A 19,300-nucleotide genomic window follows, 5' to 3' on the forward strand; every position below is an offset into this window, starting at 1 on the left:
TCTATTGTATTTGGTGAACCTCATGAGGTTCAACAAGGCCAAGTGCAGTGTCCTACACCTGGGTCAGGGCAATCCACGGTTTCAATGCAGGGTGGAGGACAATGTGATTGAGAGCAGTCCTGCAGAGAAGGACTTGGGGGCGCTGATTGATAAGAAGCTTGACATGATGTGGCGGAGCACACTCGCAGCCCAGAAGGCCAACCATATCCTGGGCTGCATCAAAACAAGTGTGACCAGCAGGTTGAGGGAAGTGATTCTTCCTCTCTACTCCACTCTCCTGAGACCCCACCTGGAGCATTGTGTCCAGTTCTGGAATCCCCAACATAAGAATGGTATGGAAATGTTGGAATGGGTCCAGAAGATGCATGCGAAGATGATCCAAGGGCGGCAGTACGTCTGCTATAAGGTCAGGCTCAGAGAGCTGGGGTTGTTCAGACTGGAGAAGAGAAAGCTCTGGGGAGACCTTATAGCGGCCTTCCAGTACCTGAATGGGGAGTACGAGAAAGGTGGGAGTGACTCTGTACAAGGGCATGTAGTGATAGCATGAGGGGGAGTGGCTTTAATCTGGTAGGGGAAAGATTTAGATTAGACATTAGGAGACATTCTTCATGATGAGGGTGGTGAGGCACTGGCACAGGTTGCCCAGGGAAGTTGTGTATGCCTCATCCCTCAAAGTGTTTGAGGCCAGGCTGGATGGGGCCTTGGGCAGTCTGGTCTTGTGTGAGGTGTCCCTGCCCATGGCAGGGGTTTTGGAACTGGATGATCTTTGAGCTCCCTTCCAACCCAAACCATTCTACTATTCTATGATTTGTATATTCATATGTATGTTTTATTGTCAGTTTTGAATACCGGAGTAGTTGTATTTTAGATGAATATACTATAATTCCATAAGCAGTAATTTCACTAGGTATTTATATGTGTAAGTTAATTATTTGGAATAATGATTAAAAAGAACACCCAGTAAAGGGAACTTCAGAAGGAACTATATTTGCTTTTTGTTGTTTGATTAAGGCTAATAGATATGAGACCAGTTATGTTGGGCACTTTATAAGTATTTACTGCTAAAGCTGTTCTTAGTTTTCCAACTTTCAAACTAATTTTGAATGTCATAGACTCAGCTGGGACAGGGCTAAAAATAATAAAATACTGGACTATTCTGGAGAAAGACTGAAAATTCAAGTATTATGTGATAGATTTTCCTTGAGGGACTGTAGGGTGGGAAGCTGGGAAGAAAGACTGAGATGGAGAAGAAAGTAAAGCAGGAAGGAAGTCCCCCTCTGCAGCCCCAAGTAAACTTACTATCCAGATACATACAGGCTGAGTGGGAGGAGCTGTATGTCTAATATCCCTGTAAAATTTCACTGTTTCTGAACTATATCTATGCAAATCGTTGTATGTCTTTCAGTAACAGAATGATTCTTAGGTTGTATCTCTTAACAGTGAAAACAACAGGGCACAGTAAAACTAAACTGAGTACTGTTGAGTTTAATGAGCTGTGAGTAAATACCTAGTTGTTTTTTGAAACTCAGCAGTTTATGCCTTGTTTTGTTGCTTAAAGAATTTTAAATATGAAAATTCTTACTGAATTGTTACCAATCTTGAAATGGATTAGCATCCTGTTCTGCTTCAGCAGAACCGTTGTCACTTCTCAAAAGAAGCCTGAGCTGATATACAAATTACTGCTTTTTATTTGGAATTAGAATATTTAAAATACCACTGTTAAACTCCTGTATAAATAGAAACTCCTTTAAATAATGGTGGTAGTTCACCCAGTCAAAGGGGAGAGAGTGGTAGGTAAACTGTGGCTGCAGCCGGTCTTGACCGGGAAAGCTGAGAGATGTGGGAAAGTGATTGACTAAGTCAGTCTGTCCACATGTTCTTCTCACAGGGTATGATCAACTTCAAGAAAAAAGTACTGCCATGTTAATTTTGGGTCCATTATAAGGGGAAAATAGTAGTAGAAGTCAAGCAGGAAGCAGACACCAGAAGTAGGAAATAAGTGTCTTAAGGGGCTACTACGAAGGTTTTTGCTGCAGGGCTTCTGCCTTAACTAAATGGTTTGCCTCCTGGAATAAATAAAAGTATGCTACCATAAAGAGACAACGAATGTTTACCAGGGACCTTGATGGAAGCATTTCTTATTCTTCATGTGCAAAGCCTCAAAACTATCCAGTTTGAATGTTTTTTTAGGGCTTGATCTCTTTTCTGTCTCTCTCTCTTTTATTTGCTTTTTTAAAAACATTAATTGCATTGTTCTTCAAGAATGTAGCAGCAGTGGTGAGAGAGAGAACAGGGAAAGGCTTAAGAGATATTAAACTTAAAAAGAAATTACAATTGTTACTAATTGTCATAGCAACAAAGGATTAATGGATCCTGGTACAGAGGCAGAGAGGTGGAGGACGTCAGCCTCAGTGGTACTACTGAATTTTTTGTGTGGCATTAGGCAGGTCATTCTGGGAGCCCTTTTCTCTTATTCTATTTCCTAATTATATGTGTTCAGGAAATATTACTCACTTAGGAGTGACACTCTCTGCTTGAGTTTTTTTATGCCTTTGTGAGTTCATTTCTATTTTGTATCTGTGGAAGTACTCCACCCACAAAGGTGGGCAATGAGACCAGGGAAGCAGCTGGGCTGACGTCATTGACACCCCTGTCAGGTAGAGCAGCTCTCTCTGTGAAACCCTCATTTTCACCATGATGGACAGTAGCTGCTGTAATTTGTTTTTCCCAGTTCTGTGATTTGCCTCTTTATAAAAAACGTGTAAACTCCGGGACAAATAAGGAGACTGTTTCCCTGGAAGAGGTGCTTCAGAGAAGAATAAACCTGGCAGAGCTTTTCTTTGCCTACGGTTGTTGGTAAAGTTGAAGAGACTGTAGAGAAGGGAAGACGAGGGGATTGCAGGTGCATTGGGAAGGCAGCTGGGAGCCCTTTGCTCAGGTGGACAAGCAGAGATGTTGCTGTGAGGGGCAGGGTACGCTCACAGGAAAGAGAGGACAGATGGAGCACAATTTGCCTCTGTTTCAAAGGTTACTGTAAGCAAAGAATTTACTGAAAGGAAATAATATGCAGGTGGAGAGTTGTATGCAACGTTTTTCTTTTTGGTCCATCCTTCCGTTTAGAAAGCTGTGGTTATGTTTGTGTTTGTTTGCTTTCCTCAAATCAAGTAGAATTTGTTTTTGATGGAAGCTGTGAATCACTACACTTCTGCAGGCAGTCTTCCAAGATTTCAGACCACACATAAGTTACTGCACAAAATGTAGGAAACGCTCAATTAGTATGAAATCATGCTGATTATTAGTGATAGGCCTCATCAAAGTATGCTTAGCATTAATATCAATACGGATTCAGTTGATCAGCTGTAATATAGATGATAATTTTAAGGTAGACAACAAAGCTGTGTATTTCAACCTTTTTGCCTTTTGCCTCAACTGACATGAAAAAGTTTTAGCTGTTGCTTAAAATTTGCAGGGATTGTTCTTCTGGACTTTGTCACCAAAATGTTTTTCATGTTAATAAAACAATTTATGTACAAGGCTGCTGTAAATTGTCTGACCAGTTTAATGTACCCTTTGATGGAGCTTGAGTGCATAATAGCATCTAAATTTAAGAAGGAAACAAAATCACTCAAACTTTTCCTTTGTTTAGATATCATTTTCTTGTGTTCATCTGCTCTTAACTTGCCATTATAAATGATTCTTCTTCTGAAATGCAGCTGGTAATAACAGTTGGACTGAAGATACTTCATCATGTCAGGCAGTGCTCTTGGAATTTGTGAAAAAGAACAGAGAACAAATCTTAGAAGTGTCTTGCTGCTACTATTTGGAAAGATATTTAGCTTCTAAAGGATATAGATAAGCCCTAAATGAGATTTTCTATCTTCAGTGTTTCACTAGCTCCAACAGTGATTCAAAAGTTATATAAGTTTTAGGTTATCTGTAACATTGAGCAATGTGTGTTTCCCACCTTTGTTTAATACAGAATGCTTTTTCTTTACTTTTTTCTTTTTGTCAGTGAACTAGTTTTAGTTTGGGTTTGTTATGTGTTGAGGCAAATTCCAACTAGAAAAGTTTGTCTACCTAAGTATGAGGTATGGTAGCATGATATAATGCATCTGCGTATAACATTTTCATGTTTCATTTTTATGCTTTTGTACTGTATAGTAATAATTTGATTATTGAACGTCTGCATTTTGTCAGCATGAGGGCAAGAAACAGTCACTGTGACAAAGACTTGTTATAGTAGTTAAGATAGAGGGTATAAGATGTGTACTTAAGGGTATTGTAATGTTCATGTGATGTATACTTTCCTTCTTTACAATGCTGCTCATTGCTTATTGGGAGGTCTCTGCACTTGATAGTTGTCACTTTCGCCATCTATAAATATAGTGACGGCTTCTACATGTAAGTTCTGTATCTCAGAAGACATTTTCTTGTGTTGATGGTAAGTCAGGGAAAAAATGCTAGAAAAAGTCCTTGTATTGCCTGCATGTTGTTTATGAAAACAGAATTTGAAGAAATATTTACTAATTAAGGGATGAAAAAGTGTACATTGTAAGTTTGAGTAAGAATTGGCAACTATTACTGAGGGAAAATAATTTGAAAATTAGAAGGAAGACAAAAAAATATAGTTGGAATAGAGGTCAGGGAGGGCTTTTGCTAGTTTATTGTATGCTGTTAATGCTGCTGTTATATTTCTTTGCTTTGAGACAGTCACCTGGCCTCTTTTACACTGTATTCCCGTGTTCTCTGGGTTACATTTATGTTGGGAGCGTGTGAGACATATGGGGTGCAAGCATCTCATGCAGGATCTATTGACTGGTTTGCCTGTGAATGGATTGAAGAATTAAGCACTTGTAGATTTGCAAGCAAAATGTCAGCTGGAGAGTGCATGAATTATTTTTGGTTAGATGTCATGACTGTGGAGAAAATCATGATATTATCAGGTTAAAAGAAATGCAGCAGAACCTGTACCTGACAGTATGTGATACTAGTTATTTCCTCTTAGTTTAAATCACTGTCTTTTTTTTATCTCACTAATCGTAAATGTTTGACCATAGAGTAAAATATACAGGGGAAGACAATTCAGAATGAATATTTCTCTTAATCCATTGAGTGTAGCAACTTTAGGTTGGTGGGGACTAGAGTGAAACAATCACCTTGTAATTTGCCAGAGTTGTCCATGGTGTGCGTAGCAATGGGGAACAGCAAAGTGAACTGTCCTGGTGTGGGTTGCCCTCTCTCTGCTGCTGTTTCTCCCTGTATGGTGGAGAGGTGAGGCATTTCAAGGCCACCTGCGTCTGGCTCTGTTCTCCATTGGTGGTTTGCTACCAAGACTGATTGTCATTCCTGTGTCTGGCTGTAGGCACTTGTTGTCCAGACAGGGCTTTGCAAAGGCTGAGATGAATGCCATTTCATGACCCTGAATGAAACTAAAACAGTGATATTGCTGTAGTCAGTGCTTACAGAGTAAAGGTGTCTATCTGTGACATAACTAATAATTTTATTTTCCGAGAAGCTAATTCTGTAGTGAAGAATGTAGTGCGAAATAGCTACTGTTTTGCTCTCTTTTGATTGTAGCCCTCCCACTTCTTTTTGACTTTATATAGGATGCATTGTATAAATGTGCCTTATTTGTCCGTGGTTAAAACTTGGCAAACAAAATTAATCACAAAAAGGGAATGGGGACCTAAGCAGTTACACTTCATAGTCAGGCTTTCTACTCTGTCCATGTAAGCCTTTACAACCCACTTTAATACTTAAAAATTCATTAATTGATCATTGGTGCCTGAATTTCCTGTTTATCCTGCATTTGTGTTTTATTGTACATTGGATAAATAGAACAATAAATCTCTCTTCAGAGGATATTGGTAAGGGCAGGCAGTGCTTAGAATTTCAAAATTTAATGAAAACTACTGATACTTTTATGTTGTGCTAAATATAACATTTTTATGCTTCATAAAAAGTTAAGATTAATCTTGGAAAGACATAAAACCATCTAGATTTATATAGGTAGTATTACTTGTACTTGTTTTTTTTTTTTTGTGTTAAGCATTCAAGGTCCTGTAAAAATGGAGAATGGTGACAAACGTTTTTCTGCTTGAACAGTTGTTTCATACAATTTCTCCGATATTAGTAGAAAAATTTTGTGTGGTTCCTACTTGTAATTGCTCATTATTATGCTCATTATTATGCGCGGAGCAGCTGGGTCAACACATTTGCCTGAATGCCACTTTTTTTATTTTTTCCAATATATACTAGGATGTTTTGAATAACTTGGGTTCCTGTGAGCTGGATGAAGATGACCTAATGCTTGACTTGGAATTCACTGAAGAACATCACCACCATCGTTCTGGTAAGCCAGATAAATACTGAATAACTTCAGGGAGGTATAATTATGCTAGAAATTTAAAGTAAATGCATTCAGTATGATTACTTGGAAGTAAAATGGTCATTTTCTTGGAAGGGGAAGAACAGTGTGTGTTTTGTAGTATTGTTTCTGTGCTTGCTGTTTGAGAGAAAGATACTCTTTACTCTGCATTTAGACTCTGTATGGTTGGTTATGAAATGGAAGAGATTTTTACAGCTACAGAAGAATTCTAGCATAAATGGCAGACCCATTTGGTTTTTTAGATACTTAAAATGACTGCTGCATACCCCAGACAGTTACCAAAAAGACAATTACTGATATAATTGTGATCCTATTTTGTGTATGCCACAATAGTGTGCTTTGGATAAAAAAGGTTTGACTTGAGATATGAGTGTAACTTGACCCTCTCTCATGGTTGACTAAGGCATTGCTGAACTACCTTGTTTAATAACAATAACCAGGACCAACTCATGGTGTGTTCATAATGATTTTATAATAGAATCTTGGTAGGTCATGGCACCTGCAGTGAGGAATCATGCATTTCCTTTGACTGTGACATGGGACAGTGTTATGGCCTTGTCCATGAACAGGGAAAGTCCTACTAGATCCTCAGGGTTTGGAGATACGTAAAACATATGTGAGAATTGTACTTGATCACAGGTATAGCACCGAGTTTTGTACTCTGTTGTGATATTCTGTTATGGCAGTGACGTGCTTTTAAGCAAGAGTAATTCTCGTCCTCTTTTACCTGCTATTTTCTGAGCATTCTTTCTTCAGCCACCCACACAGGTACTTATAGTGCACATTCATGCTGACTTGTGTGGAAGTGGGGGTGTGTGTCATCTTCAGTTCTAGTTCCTCCTTTGATGCAGATTTAGCAGTGGTTACAGATAAACCACTTGAATTGGACTTCTGTTTCAAATGTTGTGTGTGTGATAATTCTGTGAATATATATAAATTATCGCTATGATAATTCTACTTAACTGAGGTATTATGCTTTTTAAACCTGCTTGCATATCTGCTTTTAGGATAGAATATATGTTCTGTTTGATTTCATAGAAAGCAAAGTAGCCAGAGAGTATGGAGGGTTGTAGTAGCAGTATGTGCACAGTTCTAGTTTCCTAAATTACTGGGAGCTAATATCCAACTAATTAAATGCACAGAAAAAGGCCTTTTCTAACTGAATAATGGCCTTTTCAGCACTGAATAATGCTATCAACTGGTTACAGAAAGTCAATTCATGGGTGAAGAAACTTGGGTCAAAAAACTTCAAAGCTAATTATTACTTTTTATAAGACATTGTAGTGTATAAACTTGTTCATTCCCTGGATGTGTTAGAAACAAAATAGCTGGCAGAACCATTTTCTGTAAATAAACTTTCCTAAGGTGTTGCACTTGACCTCACCTGTGTTTTCCTCCTTTTTATTTTTATGAAGTATTGAAGTAACAGTGATGGAAAAGTTATGTCCAGTAAATTGTTTTAAAGATTTGTAGCAGCTTCTGGAGCAGCTAAGATCCTAATGTTTAAATGGTACTATATTTATTAGAAACATAATTAAGATGGAGATGTGTTATGATACATAATCTTTCTACTCTTGCCTTATTGTCTAGAGCAAATGAGATGCTTTTAAAAGAGAAAATTCTGCATTGCTCTTTGAACAATGATGACCATTTCTATTCTGAGCAGTAATATAGAGACACATTGCGGTATACACATCGCCTTTAAACACAAGGGTGTTTATCTTATTAATATTTGCTCTTTGATTTATTTGTTTGGTGGTGAGTCTAGCTGAAAAAAAGGAGGATTTGCCTGGTTGTCACCGTTGATTTTGAATCTTCAAAAAGTGCTTCAGTTGGAAGCAAGAGTTGAAAGCATAGAGCCAGTATAAGTTTACACAATTTCACCAAATAAAGCTGCTGTCTTCATTCTGGGTTAGAATCTGCACAAAATGGTTATATATGGTTGATTTTAAGTTATTGTCCTGATTCATGTTAAGATATTGAGGTAACAAGCTGGATTTTCAGAGTCTTTTGGCATTCACATACCACTAAAGTAAATAGAATCCTAGAGGTAGATATTAACATCTAAACATTTTTGAGAAGTTGCTTTTCTGATTGTTATATTAAACCTTGACCTACTTCCAAGATTTAAGACTTTTCAACTAAAAATTGTTTTTAGTAATTCTAAATCAATCCATTCACTGTTTCCACTTTTGGACTTGCTTGTTTTCTCCAATAGGCCTCTCTATTCATACCTAAATAGAATTCTTCTAAAATTCTACAATTAAAATATGTTATCAAATACTATTTTTTTTTTTTGTTTAAACAGAAGGAATCAAATGGTAATGTTTAAGATATACAACTAGTTCAATGGGGAACTTCTTCTTTCATGGAGAAGTTTAGTAAGCTCATCAGATTGGAAGTATTCATATTTCTAGGCATCCACACATAAGTGATTACAGATAATTGGGAAGCAATATGTTTTGTAAAAGATCTTTGATCTTGTCCCCTTCATAAACATGAGGATTATAGACTGAGGATGAGCCAGTATTGTTATGGTAGAATTTGTTATTCTAATCGAGTATGAATAAAACCAAGGTGCTATTTAATTCTTTCAGCATGTGACCAGCCTGAAGACAAGAGTAAATTTTCTGGAGTATTTGCTAGTAGCTGGTTTGTTGGGCTCTTTGTAAAGGCTTCTTTAAGACTGTGGTCTTGATTGTTTACCTTTGGCTTGCTTCTCCAAAAATCATTCAAGACAATCACAGACATGCAGATTTGTGAACCTCCTCTTCTCTGTTGGTACGTGCTGTCTATTGTTATATATAGGATTCAGTCCTGTGTTAAATCGGCTTTACATGTTTAAGTAGTTTTGTAGCATTTGTATTTGTTTCATTCCTAACAAGTTCCTTCTGTTTCTCTAATAGTTGAAATGGGGTCTGTGTGTCTGACAGTCACACATTTTGTACTGAAGTTAATTGGGAGTTAATGAATGTGCTTCTAGATCTATTATCAAAATGAAGATGTTTATGAGAATAAAAATATGGCACAAAATGTTACTTAAACCTTAAAATGTTCTGGAAGTCAAAGTTATCAACACTACTGTGACTATTTGTAGTGCAAAAAAAAAAATACTGTTGATGTTCTACATACTGATGATGATTATGGCATTTTTTTGGCTAAGGCCATGAGTCCTAGAGGCATATTACAATTCACTTGTACCCTGCTTTGGCTCTTTATAAGGAATTACAATGGAGAAAATGTTTCAAGAGAAGCTCTGTTCAGTATTTTAACAAATATGTTGAAATATGCAGAGGTGTATTTAGAAAATAATTGAGTTCTTCGGTTGTTATGGAGAGATAACTAATGAATCAGGCAAGTTTGTATTCTTCAACAGCCTACAAAAATATCTAAAATGACAAATTATGCAAATAGGAGGGCCAACATCACATCTTTGACTTCACTATCACAAACTCTTCCTTGGTCAGGGGGCTGTATAGAGCAAGCTGTATCATTGAAACACAGCAATTCTGAAGTGTAATGACACAGTTCATAAATGAAGTTGATGGGCTGGTTGCTATTAGGCAAATTGAGAAAATCTCTTAACTGCCATTAGGAACCTCAGATTTTTAGACTCTTGTTTGTTAAGGCCTGAGTTAGGATGGCTTTTACTTTTAGCTGCTGTGGTTGAAAAGAATAGTATTTACTAGGGTGAGGATTTTTTTTTTTTTTACTTTCTATTGTATAATTGTATTGTATTGATCTACCATAATTTTAGTGACCATTTATGAATAGAAAATAAGATTTTATTGGAAAGATTTCTGGGAGAAATGAGTATTAAGGAGTGAGTTTTAAAAGAGGAGCTTGGAGCCGATTGGCAAGCAAGCAGACATTGTTCCAGAAAGTGGAACACTGTATTAATTAAAATACAAAGCTAAAAAGGAGAAAGAGATAAAGATCTCTTACCTCTTTCATTGTTTGTTATTTTTTTAATGTATTAGTGCAGCTTGATTTTCATTTTTGTTTCTGTTCTATCCTCTCAGCTTTCCATAATGAACTGATTGCAGCATCCTCATGAAATAGGGTTCCTGCAAAAAGGCAGTGTGAACCCTGATGAATACTTAAAAAATTAGAAAAATATCCCTAACTTTCTCTACCCATACCATTGCAAACCTCATGTAAATAATTCTACTTTGAATGTAGGTTTCTATGTCCTAATAGTCTTGGTTTGTATTTAGGAGTCTGGAATTCCCTCATTTTTGACCTTCTCTCCATAAGAGAGAGAGCATTAATTTACTACTTTTGTTTCTGTTTTAAAAGCTACATTGCCTAGATAAGGAATGTAATACAGAGACATTTTATTATCTCACCTAACACAATTGCTTTGAGATTTAATGAAATAATATTTATATAGTAGTTGGTGAGTGGAGAGCTCTACTGCATACAAATGCAAAATATTAATCAACTTCATTTGCCAAGATTTTTGCATGCCGTTCTGTAAAGACTGATTTTACCATTTTGTCTGTCTTAAACATCTGCATTGTCTGAGGACCCCGTCTCTGATTCATGGTGCCGTCTCTCTCTCTCTCATCTCCCTTACAGTGTTTTCTTGACTGATACTCGTGTCAGATCAAATCCGGATGACCTTGTCTGTGTTCAGGGATCACATTATAATCTGATCAGACTGAAATCTGTTTTTCTGCACCTCTGGGAAGTTGCATCTCCTTATCTCAGCTGTGAACCCGAATTTTTTTGGTCTGTTTACTTTGGGTGAAGCCAGAATAAATTTTGGTTTTTTTGATTTCACCCTGAGAGGGACCTTGCTGGCCTCCGGATCGCCACACAGATGAATGAACCCCCTTCTTTCAACTGTGCAGGTTGGAAGAAGGCCTGGCCATGAGTGTGTAGCTGGTGGATCCGGGGCATGACATGTTCTTAAGCTGGAATGTTTAAAACTAAGCATAATATGACATACATGATAAGCTTTGTGAGTACCTTTTTATTACTCTAAGCAAATTAGACTTTTAAAGTATGCTACAGTGTTGATTTCCTGTTGTAAATTAATGAAGTTAGTGGTTTGTTTGGCGGGAAACCAGTGCCAGTTTATAGAAAGTGACAGCATTAATTTAACCTCATTCATTTTCCTTTCCCCTGGTGAAACATGACTTAGTTGAGTCCAACTATTGATTACTCAAGTATATAAGGAATACCTTTATATTCACTGATGTAAGCAGTGGGGAATTTATTGAAGTAATGCACATTAGTGTAAGTTAGTTGTAAACGTGTGTTGTACTACAGCCTATTGAAAAACCAAACGCGGCTTTGTATGGGTAGTGCTGTCGTTAAATTATGACTGCAGTAAATAGTAGCCTTTTCTAGAAGTTCACAAAGGCATATTTATGTAGGGCTTTTGTAATTTCTTAACTATTTGCCATAGGTATCATAAAACCAATGCCATTGCATCTTTCTACAAAGCTGTCTGTGTTTGGGTGGGATTTGTAGCAGTGGTCTGACTAAAGGCGGGGGCACTGCTTGTAGTAATGAATGTTAAGCTCATGCGTGTGTCACCTCTACATGAGGCTGCACACTAAATGGTGACTATTCAAAAGTGCGATATTAATTACCTGTGTACCCATACTGTCCTGCTGCATCTATCATGTTGTTACTTCAATGCATGAGGAAGAGTTTTGAATAATGTAGTTTGCTGTAATTTTTAGAAGAGATTTGTCTTTGGCCCTTTTGGATTCAATGCCTCAGCCGCACCTGGAAAGCAGTAATCCACTGTACATGTAAAGCATAGATGTTTCACTCAGCTTATTTCAGAAATTAAATTATTTGTCTTATTTGCTGGAAAAAATGAATTGAAAGTAGAAATATGAAAGAGTGCTTTAACACCCCTTTAAATGTTGTTCAACTCTTAAGAAACAAGCACTTTCAGAAATGGGGTGCATCTTCTTCAAACCTGACTTTAGACCATCTCTGTTAGAAACTTTCTAAGTGTGTGCTTAATTCTGTGTATGTGGTAATACATTATTTGGTCCTTGCTCAAAGTTTATGAATGAAAAAGAGTATAAATGACTTGACAAAATGACTTTTGACGTGGTGGCAATGGTTCTTATGTGCACTATATATATATATTTTATTCTATTAGGGGTTATTGAGAAAGAATGGCCTTTTCTTGTTATAGCTTTGTGTTACTGAAACTGAGAGGAATGAGCATGTGAAGATCTGATGTAGTAGTATCAGTCTTACGATTTAACACTCGTTCATGTATACCTAGTAAAAAGTAGAAAATAATTATTAAATATATGATCTTTATGTTTAAAATGTAATGTTTTGGAATGGTGTGTGCTTAGCTCTGTCAGTAATGAGCAGGGAGAGGCACATCTCAGTGAAGTTCTTGGAAACTGGACTTTTAACTTCTGTCATGTCTTTGTATTAGGTAGATTTTGTTTAGTGCACATTACTGAGATCCAAAACATAGTGTGTTGAACTAGAATATTCTATCACAACACAAATATTTGGTTTTTTAGTTTAAAATAATTAATTTGACAGATTAGTGTTTGGGTTTTGTAAACTTTGGAGAGCAAGGCAGAAATACTTTCGTTTTTTGAGATGGATGCACTACTTACACATGCTTATTTAAATATCAAATTACAGCCATTATATCAGATTATGATCTTTAATACCATAATTACATTATCAGTGTCACCAACAAAAACACAGTGAACTTGTTTTTTAGAAAGAAAAAGTCAGGAATTTTTATTATATTTCTTTTAAATCCAGATAGCCTGCAGGTCAGTTGCCATTAGTACCCAGCGAAACTGGGTGTAATGACCCGTTGATATTAATTGGGTGGTTGCTGAGTTATTTTGAATGTGATGAACAAGCTGTGTGAAAATTCTGTGGTGAGTTTGGAGCTCCTCCTGTGTCTATTAATTAAATAGGCTATTTTTTTTTAATTAATTTTTTAATAGAAGGTAGGAGTGCTGAATTAGATGAAACCTCTTTGGTGTTTTGTTTTTTCTTTTGACCAGGAGTGGGAGAAATAAAAATGCTCTTAAAGAAAAAGCACAGAATAATTCAGTGCTGGTAGTGGGTCATTGACAACAGGTAGTTACAAACTGTAGAACAGAAATGAATTTGCTTGCTTTTGAAATGTGAAAAAAATTCTGACATCTAATAAAGGGAATAGAAAAATAGAATGTATTTATAAATCATACTACTTGTTCTGGCAGCGAAACACCAAAAGCCAGCTCCTCGGCTTTGGTGAATCAGCTGGGATTCACTGAAAATAAAAGTATCAGATGTTAGCATTTCTGAAGCAGGGGCGTTGCAGCGCGCCTTTGGCTTGGAGGCCAGTCCTCAGGCAGCCAAAGGGTGGCTCTGGTCAGAGCCTGGAGTTGACATCAGTTTCTATGGAGGCCAACGTGGGCAGCGAGCTCTGGCACTAGCACTGCTGTTATCTGGGTAGATGGTATCTCATATTGTTAAGACCACCATTGCAAAAACTCAAAAGGGGCAAAGTAAAGATTGTGATGGTAAAGTAACAGAGCTCTATGCCTCTGCCAAGAAGAAGGTTCATAGGTTACTTACCTCAGTAACATCTTGAGTTGTCATTACCGATTTTAGACAATAACATAATAAAAAACTGAACAATAGTTATAATAAACGTTAACAAAAATGGATATGTGACTTAACTACATTGATCACACCACTATATAGATGTCCTAATGACAATTAAAAGGGGAAGTTCATGGTAGTTTTTAATTGCACAAGGGAAAAAGACTAACTGAATAAATGCCTGCTATTCCTCTCTTAAACTTCTTGTCATGAAGGGAGTACAGCACTGTGGCCGACCTGATTTCACAGGTACATCTGACTTCCAGCATGGCATTGAAGTATGGAGTGGAGCCTCACAGGCAACTGCTTTCTCCATAGCTAGGAAAGTTAGAAATGGGTATTTTTGTATCTCGGAATGGCCTGTTCTACTAAGCTACATATTGTTTGATACATCTGACACATTAATGGAGTAACTTAAGGTCTCCAAGGAAATGAAATAAAACTTGTCATCATCTGTAGTCTCTAACCATATCTACAGTGTCTGAAGGAACACTGGGCATGACGGAAAGGGATTTTGCAGGCTTTGCAAGGAAAGAATACGTAACATTATCAAATGAAAAGAGCATATATATGTTAGTGAAAAATAGCCAGTGCACACTTGTGGCTAAGCTTTTTATTAGGATTGTTGAAGCTTAACTTACTGAAAGTGAGGAGAAGAATAATGACTAGAGAAGTTAATATTAACATGGAATGAAACTAAACAGAAATCAGAGGCTAATACAAAGTTAGTCCTCAAGCACACTGGTCCATATTCTGGAAAAGTAGTATGGAATTGAGACTCCAGTTTCTGTTCTGCTATTTATGCAAATGAACAGTGAAATCTTATTCAAATTTTAATTGAAGAAAAAACTCCACAACAGAGAGCTGCTACTCATTTAACTTTATCCTAAAACTCTTTTAGTGTATGCTACATGAAACTTTGAGTTGCGAACGAGCCTGATTCATGAGCCACAGGAGCCATGTAACTCTAGCTTCCAGCTGTGCTTCCCTTAGAATACATGAGATATTATAGATAATTGGCCTGTGCTCTGTGTTCTCATTGGATCAAGGAAAATGCTCAGTTTCCTGAGAAAATTAGTGGTTTTAGCTCTTTTTTTTGGTGTGAAGAGGGGTGAAAGACTGGTGTGTTAAAATGGTGGGTATAAGTTAGATTTCTTTCTGGTTGATGAAAGTTTTATTAGTGATATGTACATATAAATCCTATTTACTTAACTGGAGCTGTTAGAAAATTGGCATCACAGAACATCACAGCCATAATTTAGATGCCAAGAGTTTTTTCCTTCATAAATAGACAAGAAGGGCAAAAGAGCAGTGTCCTGAACTCCAGGGTCATGAAAGAATACTTAGGATGAGATGCATTTGTATGGTTATCATGGACCAATTAGAATCGGAGTCTTTACCTTAATTTCCTGCTCCTTCATAATTACGGTGTGAAATTTAGTTACAAATCCTTATGCATATTGGTAGGCTTTGCTGAAAGAACCAGGACAGTAATTAAATTAGGCATAGTGCCTTTCTTCATTCCTTTGATTTTATACATACATTGAGATGAAACATCATCTTTAATAGTATCTGCAGGCAGAAAATAAATGCAATGATAAACATTATGACAAATCAAAGCATATCGTCCTATTTAAAGTAATTCTGCATTTTTAGATGGCAAAGTTTAAGTAGCGTGCCAAGTGCTGCTTTTCTGTCCTGCTTTGTGAGTTTACAAAGATCTGGACTGGATGTCTTGCCAAACTTGAAATGTGATGAGAACTTGAGAAGAACATGCTATTTCTTCTCAGTTTTCCATGGCTACAACCAAGACACTTAGGGACTAAGAGCAACAGTTCTGTGGAGCAGCTATAACTCAATTTAAAAAAATCTGCACCTTCCATACAACTTCTGCAATAATCCTACTTCAAGGTCAGACTGAAACTGTGTGTGTCCAGAAAGTGTGAGTTAGTGATGACTTTTGACATTTTGAAGTATTTGTCTCTGCGATCTCTGTAGCTTCACTCTTAACTAAAGAAAGGAAGAGTAGTCTGGTAGTTAAAACTTGAATCTTATTCTTCTGGGTTGATCTGGGTTCTTTGATGCAGATTTCTGATGTCTCTGTGGAATCGTCATTTAATTTACGTTTAGTATGTAGAAAGTGTTTGTGGGGATCACTTAAGGTGCGAATGAAATAGGCAGTTGCTAAAACAGGATTGTCATAAGAGAGGCTGGGATGTGGGCCGGGGTGCTGGGCAGACATGGATCCATGAATGTGCGTGTGAATCCAGAGAGTGAGGAGGCAGTAGTGACCTTTAGTCTTCACCAACCCAAGAGGAGGAGGGCACCTGGCTGGCTGTGCTTGTGTTTTTATACAAGTCCTGTATGTAGGGGCAGTTGTAGGCAGTGCCTTGTCTGCGTCAGTCTGTGTGTCTCGCCATATCTGTGTCCTATACGTGTCTGTGTGTTTTTGGGATATATGAAAGTCATTTTTGCTACTGGTCCAAGCTGCAAATGGACAAGCGGCAGCAGCATCATTCACACTGGAGCACAGACCTTCTAATAGAGCTCCCACGGCTGGGCAGGAGGGATACTCCCAGCTCCAGAGCCGACGTCCCTGTGCAGCATCCCCTCAGGCCACGGTGCTGTGTGTACGTGTTGAAAGTGGGGTGTATGTACCTAGTAGAAGTGTGTATGTAAAACGTACCTTACAAACCAAAGGCATTTTTTGAGATGTTTCAAGGTTTTGGGTGTTTTAATACCTCACCCCCAACTTTTGAGAACGAGTGCCAGGTTTTGTTTGTAACACAATAACTACTGAATCTGGAAAGGTGAGAAATAAAACAGAAAATTGATAGTAAATGAGGCTACTGCTTTTTGGTTGCAGGGTGGATAACACACTTGTTTTCCCTTTCTCTAAATGTTTCCAGTCCTGCAAACACAGCACGTATTTTTTAAGAAGAAAGAATTAAAGTAGTGTCTCTGCAAAGGTTAAGGAAACCATAGGCCCTGGGGCCTGAGAAACCAACATGAAAAAAACTGAAACTGTTGATAGTAAACTTCTCTTCATTGTAATGACTTATAATTTTGCAGAATGTCAAAAGCCAGGCAACATGACAAACCTGTTGAAGATCTTCCCGATCTGACAAATTTTTTTTCTCACAGAAGTTTTTCTTTATTAAAAAAAAGAAATCTACTGTAAAAATACACTTATTTGGAAGTAGAAAAGCAAACAGTAGATAAAATGGAAGTACAGTTATGTTGTAATATTTTTGTGCTTTTTCCTCAAACTGTTAATTTCACAGAAAATAGTTTTGACAAGCCTCTGTACTTCTAATATATTTTCTCCATGAATAAAACATGGAATAACTCTATTTCTAAGGTCCAATTTCATTGTTTTCTTCCCTACTTAGTCTTTAATTTGACTACATTTGGAGATTTTTGCAGGATTGAGGGTTCAGGAAAAGTTATTCTTTATGCTTCTTAATATAACATTACTGACATGACATTCTACTTGTAAATTATGTTTTTTAGCCTAGAATGACATAGGTGCTTTGCTTAACCATCTTATCGTCAGTATGTATTAGATTGAATGCAAACAGCTCCTGGTTCTGAGGATTTTTCAATCAAAGACTCTCAGTTCGCAAATACAGCGTGTGTCTATTCACATATGGGCTGTACAGAGCTGTGTAGTGTTACTCACAAGAAAAAGAAAAGAAAACCAAGAAAAACCTGGTAACTTTATCACTGTGTGTCTGAAAGGGGTGATTTTAGCTGCAGAAGCAGTCCAGCAGGCAAAAGGCATTGCCTTTTTGTGGAATCTCATACCATGATCTTTTGACTCTCAGTTATCACAGGTAGTAAATAGTAGGGGTAAATAGAAAAGGGAAAATAAATAAATAGAGGTAGGAATGAAAAATGGAGTGGTAAAATCTTGCCTTTAGCTTCTGGAAAAAATAACATAGTTTGGAATGATGTTGCTTTAAATTTAGTTTAGAATGATATATGGCAGGCGGCTTAAGAGAATTTTCCAAACTCTCCCAGCTTTCAGATACCAGCAGAAGTATTATTCTGTCCCTTACTTCCGAAAAGAAATCAACAAGTTGAATGACATTGAGGAATGCATTCTTCAGGCTGCAAGGTTCATAAACAGGGGCTCTCCATAATAAAAGCTTGCTGTACGCGCTGCTCCTCTTGTTCCCCACAGTAAACACAGCGTATGGGTAAGAAGTGATAGAGAGCTGTGTTAACATGGGATGCTTAATCTCACAAAAGCCTGCACTCTTATCTAACCTGCAAGAAAAGCTCCTGAAGATTTCTTCTCTTGATATACAGGAATAACCATTGAATCAGCTCAGTGACAGGTGCTAGAAGAGTAGCAAAGGGAATGTAGCGAGGCCAGGGAGATGACAGAAAATGGTCTGCTTTCTTCCAGTGTGATAATTCCTAAGACTTTGTAACTGCAAGTAAAAGAAGACGGTTTCAATTTTGTAACTTTCTTCATAAATGCAAATGAGGTTGTTTTGCTTCCCCTTCCCTCCAAGTCACATGTCTTATCTCTGTTCTTTCCTCATAAGTTTCTGTGCTTTCCTGGAATATGCAGGAACCTATGTTATCTTAGAAGATATTTGAATTTTTTATTATTATTGCAACTCTAGCCTATAAAACCAGTTACTTCTTTTGCAGATTCAGCTCATTTTAGAGGTGGTGTGCAAAAAAAAAAATCTTACTTTTTCTTTTGTCCTTCTCTTGACCTCATACTGTTTGTTTTCTATTAAGGAAATATATTTTGATGGGCTTCTTTCTGCTATACACTCTTGCACAAGTCCCATACTGAGATACAATACAGACAGCCTGTACCTTTCAAACCTTCAGTTAGTTCCTGATTTCAAGTAACAGTGTGTTTCGAAATTGTAGGTCAAAAATGGTAAATCTTGCTTGCATCCAAGCTTACAAGTCCACAAAACTGAGACATTAGTTAAGTTTACCAGATTTTACTGATATAATAATGGAGAATGCCATCTCCCAATAGACTCTTTTGTTTCGTATGTAGTAGAATAAAATCGCCATGATTATTTAATAACGCTAGTTGTATTTACAAATGATAGGTTAGGCATTCTGAAGTTGGCAGAACTCCTTGGAGATCAGCCTACTTTCTAATTCTGTGTGGGGATGAATTGTCCCTATATTTATTGCTGCAAAAATATATTTGAAATTTTGATATCTCATCAGGATCTAGGTCACTGCATTTACTGTTCTATGCAAATTCCTATCTGTATCAAGGATGATTCAGCATGTTTTGCATTTACCATTTATCCCTTTGATTTCTTC

General features: G+C 37.1%; 1 protein-coding gene across 9 annotated transcripts in view; it reads left to right on the top strand.

The window, feature by feature from the left end:
• CCSER1 (coiled-coil serine rich protein 1) overlaps positions 1-19,300 on the top strand; it is a 695,806-nt gene that overhangs the window by 146,725 nt on the left and 529,781 nt on the right. For all 9 annotated transcript variants that reach the window (XM_054065343.1, XM_054065342.1, XM_054065341.1 and 6 more), the window contains one exon: positions 6,259-6,352. In XM_054065343.1, the coding sequence (XP_053921318.1) occupies positions 6,259-6,352 (94 nt within the window). The remainder of the gene's footprint in view (positions 1-6,258; positions 6,353-19,300) is intronic.

The sequence above is a fragment of the Cuculus canorus genome, chromosome 4, assembly GCF_017976375.1.
Source record: "Cuculus canorus isolate bCucCan1 chromosome 4, bCucCan1.pri, whole genome shotgun sequence".
NCBI lineage: Eukaryota > Metazoa > Chordata > Aves > Cuculiformes > Cuculidae > Cuculus > Cuculus canorus.